The sequence below is a fragment of the Anastrepha ludens genome, chromosome 3 (genome assembly GCF_028408465.1).
Source record: "Anastrepha ludens isolate Willacy chromosome 3, idAnaLude1.1, whole genome shotgun sequence".
Taxonomy (NCBI): Eukaryota; Metazoa; Arthropoda; class Insecta; order Diptera; family Tephritidae; genus Anastrepha; species Anastrepha ludens.
In genome coordinates this window covers 113,369,897-113,385,978 of record NC_071499.1, presented here as the reverse complement: position 1 = coordinate 113,385,978, position 16,082 = coordinate 113,369,897, and the positions used below count along the sequence as shown (strand labels likewise).

At 37.5% G+C, this 16,082-nt stretch overlaps 1 protein-coding gene across 1 annotated transcript in view; it reads left to right on the top strand.

The window, feature by feature from the left end:
- Positions 1-7,493: 7,493 nt before the first annotated feature.
- The window catches only part of LOC128858826 (sodium-coupled monocarboxylate transporter 1), a 32,857-nt gene continuing 24,268 nt past the window's right edge, over positions 7,494-16,082 (top strand). The window contains exon 1 of the mRNA XM_054095349.1: positions 7,494-8,018. Within this exon, the coding sequence (XP_053951324.1) occupies positions 7,777-8,018 (242 nt within the window). The 5' untranslated portion in view covers positions 7,494-7,776. The remainder of the gene's footprint in view (positions 8,019-16,082) is intronic.

Sequence of the window (16,082 nt, the reverse complement as noted above, 5' to 3'; positions counted from 1 at the left end):
ACGCACTCCTGTCGCTAAGCACTCAATCAATTGCAGATTTTGCTAAATCATGGCGTTATAATATAACTAATCGCCACTTAAACATTAAAAACTCGAGCCAATTGAAAAAAGTTCCGCAAAGGGGATACTTGAACTATTTAATTTAATAATAGATAATATCCCTGTAGGGAAAAGCCAAATTACTCGGCAAAGAATCAAGCTCATAAACAGATATTTGATACTCTGTGCCTAGTGTGACGAATTGTACCAGTTGCAAAATTTCCAAATAGAGATGTATGCAAAAAACAAAAATATTCTTCAATTACTCCAAGTAAGTATGCCTCAAACGTTGAGGATGCATGAAATGAGCATTGAACAAACGAAGATATACCACCTTGATCGAAAACTTCCCGAAAGAATAGCCAGGTGACGCTCAAAGTCAACTGATGAGTTCTTTTTATTTGTTTTTTTTTTTTTGCTCGGTTCCCACATCTGTGCTTAAAATTCCTACCAAAATTAAGGAAGTAATGGAAAAAACGAAAGCGGCACTGATAACTATACCGAAATGTTTAGAAAACTGGATCAAGTGCTGGTTGTTGTAGTTGATGGGGAGTACTTCCAGGGCGATAATATTAATTTTGAGGAATCAATTTGAATTTTGAACTTTCTGAATTTATTCCGGGAACATTTGGATCAATTTGTTATACGTGTATGTTAATGAGTCAATCAACTCATTTTTTGTCCATAATGGACTAGTTCACTAACTCGTATAACACAGATGCAAAGGCCTGCTAATTCGTTAAATTGTATGATGCTAATGAATAAACTGAAAACTATTAGATAACTGGCATATCGAAGGACTCTCGCCGTATTAAAAATAGTCCACCATTTAACTATTTGCCCATTATGAGCTTGTTCGTGAACTGGCGCAATGCTCATGGAGAGGCTGACTGGTTCTTCAACTGGCATGAAACTGGTACAGAAGCTGACTAGTGCCTCAAATATATATAACACCCATGCAGAGGCTAACAATTCACATTTTGTAGAGCATTTTCTTCTTCTTAAGACGTGGGTGCCGATATGCGATTGCGCCGACTGTTTGTTTGATGAGAGCAGGTTTTTCGTTTTGCCCTCGTTCACCACCAGGGCATCGCCTTGCTGAAAATATCAGTTGCTAGCTTTGAAGGAATTAGTTAAGGAAATCTTTCGACAGCAAAACATACCGTTAGTAACATAAGTGGTTCAGAACTAGTAAGTTTGATTGTAGGACTATTAAAGAACAGAGACCTAGTTACAGTGTCATAGCTTCCTAGTTCGCATCTAGTGGATTAAGGCCCACAATTAGTTCTCATTTATTGTTTTACTTTTCCAATTTATATACAATGTAATGCGAAACCCTGTAGGAAAAGAAACTAGTACCGAACTAGTTAGCTTGTAATCAATTTAGGACCAGAACTACTTTGAGGTTTTTGGTTTTTTCTTTTTAATTTGTATACAAGGTGGTGCGAAACCCTGCAGTAAAAAAGATACTAGTGCCAAACTAGTTCCCATCTAGTGAATTTCGGACCACTACTAGTTCCCGTTTTTTTTTTGTTTTTTTTCTTGTTTATAAGGTGAGCCGAAATCCTGCAGGAAAAGGTACTAGTCCGGGACTAGTTCGTTTCTAGTGAATTTAGGACCACAACTAGTTCTCGTTTTTTGTTTTATTTTTCTAATTTGAATATAATGTGATCGGAAACCCTTTAGAGAAAGGTATTAGTACCGGTCTAGTCTGCTTCTAGTGAATTTAGGTCCACAACTAACTAGTTCTGAGTTTTAGTTTTATTTTTCCATTTTAAATGAAAGAAAGTGGTGAATTTTATGGGTGTTGTGCTGGGAAGTGCCTATTGTGCCACACTAAGTCAGTAAGTGATTGAGAGTAGCCGCAAACCGCTAAAAAGTTAAGGGATCTTAAAAATAACTGAATTCAACGGGGAAGTCGTTCGAAAAGGTTAATACTGTTCCTTTAGAAAAATCAAATGGAGCTCATCGAGAGTTCTCCAAGTGAAGTTAGTAGCTTGCATTACTTCAAATGGCGATTTCCAACTGGGTGTGTATGCCATACATACATATAAACATTCAATCTACACCCCCAGCTGCCCTCGCACACGCACATAGCCGCGCTTACCAGGCGGTTGCTTTTTTGAAGCGAATTTCTCGAGAACTTTGTAGTTGAAAATTTCGGAACAATTGTTAAAGTGGGTTTTAAAATTAAATAATTGGCGCCAATATACGAGTACGCAGCGTGCAGTGCTCCAATTTTAGATCAACTAAATCTGTCAAAAGTGTGAAATGTAGTGTTTTTTGCTGTCTCTATGATCTGTTGTATGTCATCGCTAATTTAAGCAAAAACAAAGCTAACCGGACCTTGAACTACGAAACTTATTTGTAATCGAATTTAGTAAAATGATAAATTAAGAGGTTTCTGACATTGCATCACATCGGTAACAAAAAAATATTTACAAAACATCCTGCCCTTGAAGGAAGTCTACTGAACATCAATCATCTTTTCGCATGCCTTTTAGGTTAGGTTGGGAAGATTGGACTGTTGACTGTTCCGATAGCACGAACGCATATGTATGCACGTACAAATGTATGTTTATATGTATGTATGTAATCCTACTGTAGAGACAGTTGGTATACCGCTTAGATCCAAAACACATAATTCCTCTTCCAACCAGCCTGCAGACGAATCTGAGCAACAGCCAAATTGCTAACTTGCCACTGCGTAATTTTCATTTAAAAACTCAAAACCAAAAAAGTTCTCCAACTCCCAATGCATAAGCGCTGATCACATGCTAAATATTTCTTGGTTTCCGACTCTTCTTCATATTGCAACTTCTGGAAAACTCATCCTGAGAGGCCCTTAGTAGGATCCGTTCAAACCAATTAATCAGGCAAAATTTATTTTAAGATAGGAGCCCCAGAAATATGCTGCTTCCTGGACCAACGACAGATCTCAGGTAGCACTAAAGCGCCAATTGAAACCATTATGAGACCTCCAGCGGGCAGATATCTAAAGTCAGCCAGAGCTGTTGATGTAATTGAGAAGAGTGATGAGATTAAGTTGGCGCATTGCCCCATTCTGTCGAAGAAAGGATCTCCCAGTGACCTTAATAGTCTAGCTGCCAAACCCGGCTCAACAGCCACCTTCTCTGAAAGGTCTCCACGGCTTCTGCAATAGTGATTAAATGATAAACCTAGCTTTTCTGCGTGTGTGCCTTTCATCCAATGACCGGTAAACAGTTTGGAAATTTAATCGCGTGGAGTCCCCAGAACTTTCTGAGTCTTCCGTCTATTGTACTGGGACCAAAGAGTTTGCGAAAGAGCACATGAAGAAATGGAGCTTCATCTTTTCTTCGCTTTCCTGAAAAATTAAGTGTGCAGTTCCTCTTTAAAAACAGTCAGGGGAATGCCGATGACGGCGTAGGAGGTGTTTGAGACCAATTCGGCCTCTTCCTCTATTTAATTTTTTTTAAAAGATCCCTATTTTAAGACGGGCTTAATGGAGAACTCATGAGTAGAACACTACCTTCTTAATTGGCCCGATAACCGCTTACGCGATTTTGGCCGAGTTTAATAAAGCGCGCCAGTTTGGAGAAGGCAAAACTAACAGCGCGGTTGCTAAGGCCGATGATGTCAATATCATCGGCATACGCCAGCAATTGTACGCTCTTATAAAATATTGTGCCTGAGCGATTAAGTTCTACGGCTCGTACGATGCTCTCCAACATCAGGTTAAAGAAGTCGCACGACAGCGAGTCACCCTGTCTGAAACCTCGTTTGGTATCAAACGGCTCGGAGAGGTCCTTCCCAGTTCTGACGGCGCTGCTGGTATTGAGCAACGTCATCTTGCAAAGCCGTATTAATTCATGGTCGGGTAGCGGAACGACAATTCCGTCGACGGCGATTGGGGTATCGGGATCTTCACATTCTCGGTGACATGCGCAGCTATCCCTGTTTAACAGGTTCGAGAAGTGTTCCCTCCATAATTTAAGATTACTCTGGATTTCAGTCACCAGTTCGCCGTCTTTGTTCTTTCAGGAACTTAAAACCTTCTGGAAGCCGCCGAACTTTCTGATAGAATTTTCGGGCGTTGTTCCTGTTGGCCAGCATCTCAAGCTCCTCGCACTCACGTATTTCGGTCACTCGTTTCTTCTTTCGGATAATACGTCTCTCTTCCTTTTTTAGCTCTCGGTAGCGATCCCACATGGCTCGCGTTGCGCCCGATCGAAGCGTGGCTCTATAGGCGGCATCCTTTCTTTCAGCGGCAGCATGACATTCCTCGTCGTACCAATTGTTTTTTCGGGCTCGCCGGAATTCGATTTCTTCTTCGGCGGCGGTACGTAGGGAACGAGAAATGTTGCTCCATTGCTCCCGCATGCCGGTTTGTTGGGCAGTGCTCTCCGAGAGCAGGAGTGAGAGTCGAGTGGCGAATCTTCTGGCTGTCTGTTGTGATTGCAGCATTTCGATGTTGAACATTCTTTGCCTAGGTAGATGTACGATTTTTGCTGCACAGAGGCGTGTGCGCAGTTTGGCTGCAACAAGGTAATGATCTGAGTCGATGTTGGGTCCTCGGATCGTACGGACATCTAATACACTAGAAGCGTGTCTTGCTTCTATCCCAACATGATCGATCTGGTTTCGCGTTTTTCGATCAGGGGACAACCAGGTAGCTTGGTGGATCTTTTTATGCCGGAATCTCAAAGAAGGAATCTTTAGTCGCATCGTCCTTCTCTTCCGTCGGGGTGTGGGCACAAATTAGCGAGATGTTAAAAAATCGCGCTTTGATGCGGATTGTTGCGAGACGCTCGTCCACCGGAGTGAACGGCAGTACTTGGCGACGAAGTCTCCCTCCCACAACAAATCCGACACCGAATTTGCGCTCCTTTACATGGCAGCCGTAGTAGACGTCACAAGGTCCTATGGTTTTCTTGCCTTGCCCCGTCCATCGCATCTCTTGGATGGCAGTGATGTCAGCCTTTACTCTCACGAGGACATCATCCAGCCGGGCAGAGGCACCTTCCCCATTAAATGACCGGACAAGAAGTCATGTGGTTGCGTACCTATTCTCTGGGAATGTCAGCCTATTAGGCAGTGCTCCTTTATAACGGAAATCAGTGTGCTAAGACTGCATTTATTTTGGCTTAGCAGAGATTCTATGCTTTTTGCATTGAGAGCTTTACTGGTCGATTAATTTCTTTCTATTTCTTTCGTCTTAGAATATAATTTTTTCAGCCAAACCATTCCAAATTTATTGGTTAAAGGTAACGAGTTTCCGACGTTGACGATGGTTGGTCGCATGGCTTCAATTCTTACGCGAACTTAACCTTTTAGGCCGTGATTCATAAATAAAATTCCCCAGATGTTGGTTACATTATTTATTATGAGCGGCCAGGACGAATGTGCGCTGGATCAATTTAAAAAGTTGAAGACAATTTTTGAAATTTGTAAAATTTTTGTAAATTTCGTACAGCGTCTGGCATTTTTATTTATAATGTTTTCGCTGTACAAAAAAAAAAACTATATTTTTATGGAAAATTAACGAATTAATTACTTATTCCCATAACACCTAATACTTTTTGTTGCATATGTACACTCTTAACACAGAAAGTTTGTATGTAAACACTTTAAACGAACAGGAATAAATCTTAATTTACTTAAATGACTTTAAGCGCGCACAGGCCAACCACATACAGCTAACTTTGCACTATTTCCGTGCAATAACAACATAAACTGCACAAGAATCTATACTAGCATACCTATACAGAAATTAATCATAATCAACTACTAGTAATTTGCAGATACGTCAAGAATAGCTGGAGTTCAAAGTCTGCAGAGAGCAACACTTTATTACACGCAGTTCATCATTGCACACTAGCAAAACAAAACAAATAAAAATTAACAGTTTGATCGACACTGTAAACAAAACGAATATCCAATCGGAATGCAGCTGAAAGGCTGAGAAAATAAACAGAGAGTGCGTATATGTATAGATGTGTGCATACATATGTATATGAGAATTTCCATGTATTGAAGAGCAATGATTACGTGTATGTTCTCTGTTTATTCAATAAGCTTTATTGTGATCTTGCAGTACTAAGCAGCTCGCAGCGCTCAACTCACAAATACAAATGCATAATAAATATGAGCAAGTGCGCACACCACACACTGAGTAACTCTCCGCCGCGTCAAGCACCACCCACTGCATTGGCAATCAAGTGCAATAATAATATTTAGATTTGCCAAGGAGCTGTTGAATGTCTAGAGAAAACGCAACGTAATAATTGTAAAATTACCACAAATTGACACCCCCAGGTTCTAGCTGTCACTTTGTCATCAACATGTTGAGAGTTCGTTGATCAACATTTGACGAATCACTTAACGTATACGAATGCATAATTATACACAGTATCTCTCCAACAAATTGTGAACGGTAGGAGTTTTTTAGTAAATCTACCATTGCTAGGAGATATGTGGAGACCAACTCGAGAGTTGAAGCAAGCAGATTTGATGCGACGTTAGAACGCTTATTGGATACTTAACATAATTGAGCTCTAGGGAATAGAAATTTGAGAAAAAAAAACAATTTTTCTTCCATTTCTCATGTTAAGACTATTTTTTTAAAGTAAAGCAATCAAATTTTGGGGAAAATTTTTTCACTGCGATGTAATTAAACTCCAAAAAATGAGAATTTGACTAAACCCACATTTCGCATGTCAAGATTATTTTTCTTAAGGTGAAGTAATCAAATTTGTAAGAAATTTGTTTACTGCAATTTGACAAACCAACAACATTTTTTCTTCCATTTCTCATATTAAGATTATTTTTCTCAAAGTAAAGTAATGAAATTTTGGCGAAAATATTTTTTCTACGATGTAATTGAGCTCTGAGAAATGAAAATTTTCCCCAAAAATACATTTTTCATTCTATTTATCATACTTTTACTCATCGTTTGGTATTTAAAAACTGTATCAAAACGAAACTTTTTCGCTGATGACGTCACAATATCCCCATGTGAGGTAATAACACACATTGTCCGGATTTTGAGAAGTATTTACAAAAAAAAAAAAACGAAAAAAACAAGTACAGAAATATTCACCTACAGATATCCACCAAGAAAATATTCACCTTTGAGGAAACCGTATCCACAAAATATTGACTAATATAAAAAAACAATATTTTTCAACGACATGAAAAAAGGAGGAGAAAAATACAAACAAAAACTCCACTTCCTTTGAACACATCCAATATTTTCGTTTTTATTGCTAGTCTCGGTAAGAACTCGGTATATATTCCGGCCGTTCCCAATCCATCGAACAGTTACTGTACTCACATCTAGTGGCTAAATTAAGCTCGTTACAATTCGCAAAATTAAGCGATCGACGCCGAATGACGTAGCTTACTACGTATGAAGTTAGATCTAACGGGTAATAAGATACAAAGTTACAGGCTTAGTTCCAACAGTTATACGTCGTGCGCGAAGGCGTAAACATCGTCGGCCGGTAGCAGCAAGTGAAGTGATCGTGTGATTGAAAACAAGTGGCAAAGGAAGTGGAAAAATATTTCAGAAAAAAAGGACACTCACAAAGGACTTTAATGGCAAAAGAACTAGAAAAATGTTTGTGTAAAGTAAATTAACAACAAAAAAAAACAATAAAAGCCTTTTAGTGTTATTTTTTTATTGCAAAAAAATATATAAAATATTAAAAAACAAAATATCAGTATATCTGCATTTATCCGCTTATAACCACCAAAATGCTGCCCAAAATGAATGTGGATGAGGTGCGCGTTAGCCTGCAACGCTTCGGCTGGCCCGATTATGTTGTCTTCGTCTTGATGTTGACCAGCTGTGCAGTGATCGGTATTTACTTTGCATTGCAAATGCGTCGTGAGAGCAAGGCGCGTAAGTCGCTCACCACCGAAGACGCGGAGGATGCTTACTTGGTGGGTGGCAGAAATATGAAGATTTTTCCCATCGCCATGTCGCTGATTGCGAGGTTAGTTGTGAAGTACTTTTATAAAGCGTTTGAAAAAGTGAGAGAGAATTTTTTAAGCAAAGATTTTTCTTTGCAAAGGGATTTTATTTTGTAATTTTTTACACAAATAATAGTACAAAAATTCTGACTCTTAATAAATAACTCAAAAATTATTGAATGGACTTCAATATTTTTTTTGTTTTTAGAAACAGGCTATGAGCTTATCCACTAGGGAGCGCTGCAGTCTAAATGTTTAGAAAAATTATGTTTAGTTTGGTTTATATTTACTAAGAAGGAAATTTTGGTTTTTGAAATATCAACCCCAGCGCCTCCTAACAGGTCAACGAGTAAAAGTCTGCCCGAGCCTACAATTTTGCCTTTGATGTGCCTCTAAGGACTGGCAGTTTCTAGCGTAACAAATTCCTTCCTCTCGCATCAACTCCCACCTGATTGTGTCTATATTTTAACTATAGATGAAAAAACGTGAACGATTGGTTCGATTTACTCCGAACGTGGACAAAAATGCAAAAATGAAAGTTGTGGCACTTGAACTTTTGGTGTCATTTGAAAGCTAAAACTCCAATTAAGAAAAGCGTTAAGTCTAATTTGTGATAAAATAGACTTTAAGTCTTATACATTCCCTCAAATCACAAGTAATTTGAGTCCATCATTTCACTTCCACGCTTGGCATATAAAAGTAATTAGTTGTGATAAAAAACTTGCTAAAAATAGATTTTTAGCCTTAACAGAACGTACAGATGTACTTTTATAAAGATAGTTATGATGAACCCAAAAAATATGTCTCGTGAAAAAAAATTAAAAACAAATATTTTTTTTTAATAGTAAGTAAATCAGTGTTCGAAGATGCTAAAACCCACAAATTGGGTTAATTTAGGGGAAAAAACGTCTAAAATTATTTTATGGTTTATGACAATTTGAGCTCTCCATTACTAGGGAAAAGTATTGAAGGGTTTTCCAATAAGAGGTTATATAATATTTTAATAGTCAAAGAAAAATGCTATTTTTAAATATAAGTGTTCGAATGTTTATTTGATTATAAAGAGGAAGGTATGCCATTAACGGTTGGAAAATAACATCAGACAAATTACCACCACGACCACGCTTACAGGACAATATCCTTTTTAAAATTTTCCATAACCAAATTGCAAAGTGGCTGCCCTATGTCCTCGATAGCCTCACGAATTCCATCTTTGAGGTCTTGAATCGACCCTGGGCTGTTGGCGTAGACCTTCTCTTTCACGTGGCCCCAAAGAAAAAAGTAAAAAGGTGTTAAATCACAAGATGTCGGTGGCCAATTGTGATCACCTCTTCGAGAGATAACACGGTCCGGAAACTTTTCCCGTAAAAGATTAATGGTTTCGTTGCTTGTGTGTCACGTAGCCATCTTGTTGAAAATAAACCTTGTCCAGATCAATACCATCCAATTCCGGTCATAAATAAATCGTCATAGCCATAGATAATTCCTGTTATTGGAAACCCCTTAATTTTCTCCGCCTTTTTCCGTCTCTTCAAATTTTTATTTTTGATAGTTTGAACTCGATTAAACGCTACAGGGAGATTTGAAATTTGATTAAATGAAAAACCGAGGAGTTATAAGACGATTTTCGTTGAAATACAATATATTTTTGGATAAGGTTGCCACCAAATTTTGAAAACCAAATTTGAATAAATTATATCCCAGTTATGTGAAATATTTCAGTATTGGTGTCAAGAGAAAGGGTGTTAAGAAAACTTCAGAAATTACTCGTCTGGATGAATCTTTAGTATACAATTTTTCATTTACCAATAAATAATGAACCACTGTGTCAACTCATACCTGGCACCTACTGGGCCTCAGAGTCTGTATATTACTAATATAATTGAAGGCGGTCTTCTTTTTTCTTTTCTGAAACCCACTCTATCATAAAAGGAAACAATACCTCACCAAAAATTTTGTTTACTCTCCCTAAAATCAACTCACTTACTTTCCCTTACTCACCAGTCGGTTCTCATCGCAAATGTTCATTCCATATTGCGACCGTTGGATCGGAGGGGGATCAGAGCTCCAACGAGGAAACCTTGCGCCACAAGGACAATAACAAAGACAACTACGAGTCTCTTCTCTTACAGACATATAGAATTGTTTTCAATACCAAGCGGCACAAAGTCTGTGTTGCCACCTTTAGCCTTTTCGTAATTAATTTAAGCTCATTGCAGCCTAAATAAACTATCAACTGATCCTTGATATTGCCAATTGAATGAAGGCTATGTAATCGTAGGCTTCAAATCTAAATCAATTCCTTTCGCCCCAACCAGAATGACCTTCAATAAGGTGGAGAGGACAGCTAAACTGTGGTGTGCAGAATGCACAGAAAATCTTCACGAAATTCTTATCAATGTAGTCCCAATCTGCACTTACTTTCCGTTGACCTTGAAGTTCAATCCATTGCGGCTCAAAACGCTATTAGGTTAAAGGAGGTTGGCCTCTGGAGGCAATCTTCTGTAGGAAATTATAGCATTTTGAGGCAAATTCCTTCTTCCTTTTCTGTATAGATCTCTCCATCCTCAAAATGGGATTACAGGATTGTGCTAGGGCTATCTTTCCAAGCAGACTTGATTGGAAGAAGGGGAAAGTATGTACGGACATAGGTAACTCTGTTTTCACCGACGATGCAAGATGGCATCTGGAATTGGGGTAAGAGTTTTCTCTAAATCAGCCAATATTTCAGTATCCTTTAAACTGACGAAACCTAGCAGTGTTTTTCAAGTAGTGGTCTTCGCAATCGTACAAGTTTGCAAAATGTTTAGACATAGCGCTTGGCACAGAGACATAATATAAAGGTTTCTTCCGATAGTCGAGCTGCGATCCAGACCCAAGCACAATTTCTTTCTTATTAAAGCGCAAGACAGATGGAGTTCTATATTATCGTGTGCTATCTCAAAAATAAGCAGGACGCTTAACGTGCTTGGATATCCCACCATTCAATTTCCAAACTCATAGCAATGGTCAGCAATCACTGGGTGATTCGAACTCATGCGAAGAAGCTTGGACCTCCGTGCAACCCCTATTGAAAAAGCTGTGGGGATGCTGTAGAGTAAGAGATTGTTGAACACTTTCTACGCAAATGTCCGGATCTGGAGGGTAGGTGCTCGAGATTTCTTAGTGTGAATATCGGGGATAGGCTGAGGCAGTTCTCAAGCCTAGAACCCTTTTCTTTTCTCCACTACATCAACGGCGCTAGATGGCTGTAGATGGGTTTTCTTCTCTTAAGGTCCTTTTCTTCACAGGCGGGGGTCTTTATTATGGTTTCAAAACGGCACTCTAGTGCTACTTGCAGTATACCCGTTGTAATCTTGCCCTCTAACCTACCTACCTACTTCAATGCCTTAGTGCCTTAGTGCTTTTTATTTAAATAGCCATCCCATTAAACTAATAGGAAAGTATAGACATCACGTGCTCGAGGAATTTCATTCGCCTCTCCTATACTGTACTACAATTCGCATTAAGTTCATGAAACAAACAATAGTCATGAAGTCACATAGTGCACTGTATGATAATCCGTATGACAACCTTAGCTAGGTGGTAAACTACTTTTGGCAATTAATGTCAAATTGTGTGTCATATTGTAGGCGAAACATCGATTGGTGAATGGAGGAATTTGAGTGGAGTATAAGATTGAAAAAGAAGACGAAATCATCTGGCGTGGATGCCTTTACTTAAGCTCTGATCAGAAGGACAGGAAGTATAGTTAGGGTGAAGACAGTTAGAGTATTACACGGTTAGCTCCTCTTCCACTGACTTTACTAGCCCCTAAGATAATAAACAATCAGCAGTTTATGCTCATCACCTCTTTAATTTCTTCTTCGCGAACATTTCCAGTAGATTATTATTATTCCATACTCCTTTAGGAGCTTAAGGATTCAACAAAAGTATTCCAAACACTTCTATTTCTAGACATAAATCTCGGTTCATTAAACGATATTCTAATTTCATTGCGGATAGTCCTTTGCCAAGTCATCACTGGTCTGCCTCTTCTTCTCGTTTCTTGCGGGTTCCAAGTCAAAACGGCATGCGGTATTTCCTCATAAGGCTTTCGCAGAGTATGCCCTATCCATCCATATTTTCTTTTCTTTATTTCACTGTTGATGCTATTTTGGTGCGTACTTCTCCAGAGCTCCTTGTTAATCGCAAGATATCCACAGATCTCGAAAGCATTGCTCTAAATTCACCATATCATAACGAAGGCAATTTTCAAACACACAACCCGCCAAGGTCTAAAAGTTCGTAATTGACACAAAAATTAGTAAGTCACTGACAAATGCAATCAAAAAATTTAGATTTTCGGGGTAAAACGGGTAACGTGCGTATTAAAAGTATTTTATTGCATATCACCCCAGCGGCTGCAGCATCCAACATTGCCACACATGCATTTCCATTAGCGTATATAGACTGCCACAAATACATACACACATACATATATACATACACACATACGTACATATGAGTGTGTGTGTGCACATTGACCACCATTATCGCGAATAACTGAACCAAAATCTTCGCAGATAAAAATATCAAACCGCATAATAAGCGCAATAAACTGCTGTCGGACAGTTGCTAAATCGCGCGCTCGTGTCATATTCAAATCTGAACAATTTCCATACAATTTTGATACGAGTACACAAGAATAAACGTAATTTTTGTTTTTCTTTTTCTGATTTCTCCTTTTGTGCAACAACAATATTTGTATGTATGTATTTGAGGCAATTTAATAATTGTATGGCAAATTAGACGCATTCGCATACGAGTGTGGGCGCACAAAAGGGAGGAGAGCAGAGCATACCAGTTGACAGCTGCCAAGCGATGACCTACGCATATGCAAAGTGCTTCCATAGTTTATTTAAGCAGACTGACTAGTAAATCGGGTAGCTACTACTTTGACTGACTACAGCTGGTTGGATTGACGGCTGGCTCTGGCATGAATGAGGAGGCATCGCGAGTCTGAGTACTCAGTAAAGCTACTGGGGCAGACGGATGTTGGTGGGTGTATGCGACAGAGCAAAACAAGGAATAAGAAAAAAAAAACGAACGAGCTGACACTAAATGATCAAATTGAAATTTAGCTAAAAATAAATTGCACTCAACTAGGCAAATTATGGAGTATAAAAAAAAAGAAAGCAAAAGATTTTAAGCGAAAGAAAGGAGTAGAGGAATACGAGTGTAATTTGATAAGTATACGAGGTGTGCCAATTAGATAGTGAGACTACTGCGGGTAAATGTTTTATTTTTAGTTTTATTACTTCTTAAGGAGACCCGGTGGTCTAGAGTTCGAAAATTTAAGCTATTTTCAGGATTTTTTTTTCAATAAAAAAATTAAAAATTATATTTAAATTTTTTAGGCTTTTTATTTAACTTCTTTTACATACAAAAATGAAAGAAACATCTTTTTTATTATTTTATTGTAATAATTTTATTTTAATAATTTTTTTACAATAAAAACAAATGACACACGATATTTAAATTTCCAAATCTTTTTATTTAACTTCTTTTACATACAAAAAATAATTTTGTTTTATTTTTTAATCTTAATAATTTAAAAAACGACGCCGAAGCTGACTGTCCTGAAAATTGGACCTGGTCGGTGCTGTACATTTTGCCTCTTCTTTTTATCTGAAACACAAAAACCAAAAAAAAAAAAAATATTTATAAGTATGACAGGTTTTTTTTTAATTTTTATGACTTTTTTACAATAAAAAAATTAAAAATGATATTTAAATATTTCAAGCTTTTTATTTAACTTCTTTTACATACAAAAATGAAAAAAAAAATATTTATTTAATTTTAATAATTTTAATATTTTTTTACAATAAACAAATGAAAAACAATATTTAATATCATCAGTATGAAAAAAATGTTTTTTTTAATTCTTATGATTTTTTTACAATAAAAAAATTATAAGCGATATCTTAACTTCCTTTACATACAAAAATTAAAAAAAAAATTTTTTTTTTAATTTTAATAAATTTTTTACAGTAAAAAAATTAAAAACGATATTTAAATTTTTAGGCTTCTTATTTAACTTCTTTTACATAGAAAAATAAAAAAAAAATTTAATTTTAATAATTTTTTATTGTAGTTTTTAACTTTAATAATTTTTTCTTAATATAAACAATGAAAAACGATATTAAAATTTCTTAGGCTTTTTATTTAACTTCTTTTACATATAAAAATAGAAAAAAATTTTTTTTTTTAATTTTAATAATTTTGAGAACTACGCTGAAGCTGACTCTCCCGCAAAATTGGACCTTTACGGTGCTGTCCATTTTGGGTCTTCTATTTATTTGAAACTCAAAAAACAAAAAAATATTAATCATTATGACTGTAACTATGTCTCGTACTAGAATAATTATATAAAAAATATAATAAAAAAATTTACAAAATGGTGAGGTTTTGAATTTTACACTCTAAAGATCGGGATTTTTTCAGTTTTTTAATAGAAAAACACGAAATAGTTGAAATAATAATATGATTCTTGTACGGGCGATAACCATTGATGTTGTGAACGACATATTTAAATTTCAGACTATTTTTTTTTTTTTTTTTTGGCAACATCAAACAACATCATTCTTAAAAGCCTTTACTTTCGAAAAAAAAATTGATTTTTTTTTTAAGTCTGGACCACCGGGACCCCTTAACACCTTAGGTATACACCTCAACTCTGAAATGCTTCATGTGAATCTTCAATTGTTTGAAACAGTGGAAGCCCTCCTCTGTCAACTGAAGATTTCCTCTATCAACTGCTTAAATGGTCTATGCGTACTGATTCTCGGCGCTTTCTCTGAAAACATTCGTTATTAGAAGAATTTATTCTTTCATTTCGTATTTCATGTCCATAGTGAGCAGCGAATCCGCGATCAACCCAACGGTAGTCAAGCGCAAACCGACCAGGCTATCGGGACCCCCAATTGAAATTGACGCTCACACTCTCTGTTGAGAGTCTGGCGCAGCTCTTCCTCCTTTAGAATGCGTCTTGATGTTCTTCTGCAAAAGGGAGTGACCTACAGTTTTACGCTACCTACGATCAGCAAATCATTTTTTATGAGTAACTTTTTGATCGCAGAAATTTAATTAGAAGTTTACTATCACCTGCTGAGAAGCGACTGCATAGTGATTAAGACCAGACTTAGCGGTTGGTCTGCTGAGGAACACATGTCTAGTGCGATGATAGTCTAGAAACTTACTTTCACATTCGCTTCAGATGGAGCTACACGCAGAGAAATTGAAGAGAGATCCAAATTTCGACAAATGTAACCGGAGTCAATCGTTGCCAGCAGTTGTTAGACCAGAGCATGTCTGGAGCGGTGATATTCCAGAAATTCACATTCTCTGTAGACGAAGCTCACATGAGAAATGTTTGTGAGGGATGTAAGCTTCGAAACGAGACTGGAGTCAATCCTCTCCTGCAGCTGTTGCGGTAGAGCTAAAGTCTGCGCAGAAGTATTTGCTAACCCGCGTGCCGAACAAAAACTTGACTTGCTCGGAGAGACGCGGCGATAAGACAGAGAAAACCCTTCCAGGAGGTTACAAGCAGGTCGGCAGTCTGTCAATGACAACAATCGCTCGACATCACAAGCGGACGGCTCGATGAAAAAGAGCGTCAAATAATGGACAAGTATCGACAATTAAGTAAGAGGTTGGTTGGAGTAGACTGCGGAACACTCAAAACAACAGTTCGTGGCATTTTAACAGAGGATATTTAATTGAGAAAATCTGCACGAAAATGGTGCCAAAGTTCTGACGCGTGAGATAATGGTGGAGGGTTTGTTGACGTGCCAGAAATTGCATGAATGCTGGGAAATGGACCCAATCCGACTCCAGCATCTTCTATCTGACTCCAGCGGCTTCTTTTAATCCCATGGATCATAACTACCTCAAAAAGAATGCAGAATAGGATGCTGGAGACGATAAAAACAACTTTAACCCTCTAGTGCATATAACCGCCTACAGGCGGGCAACACTTAAAAGCAAAAAAACAATAAACTAAAAACACGAAGTGTTTTTTTGTTTGTCATGCAGCTTACACGATT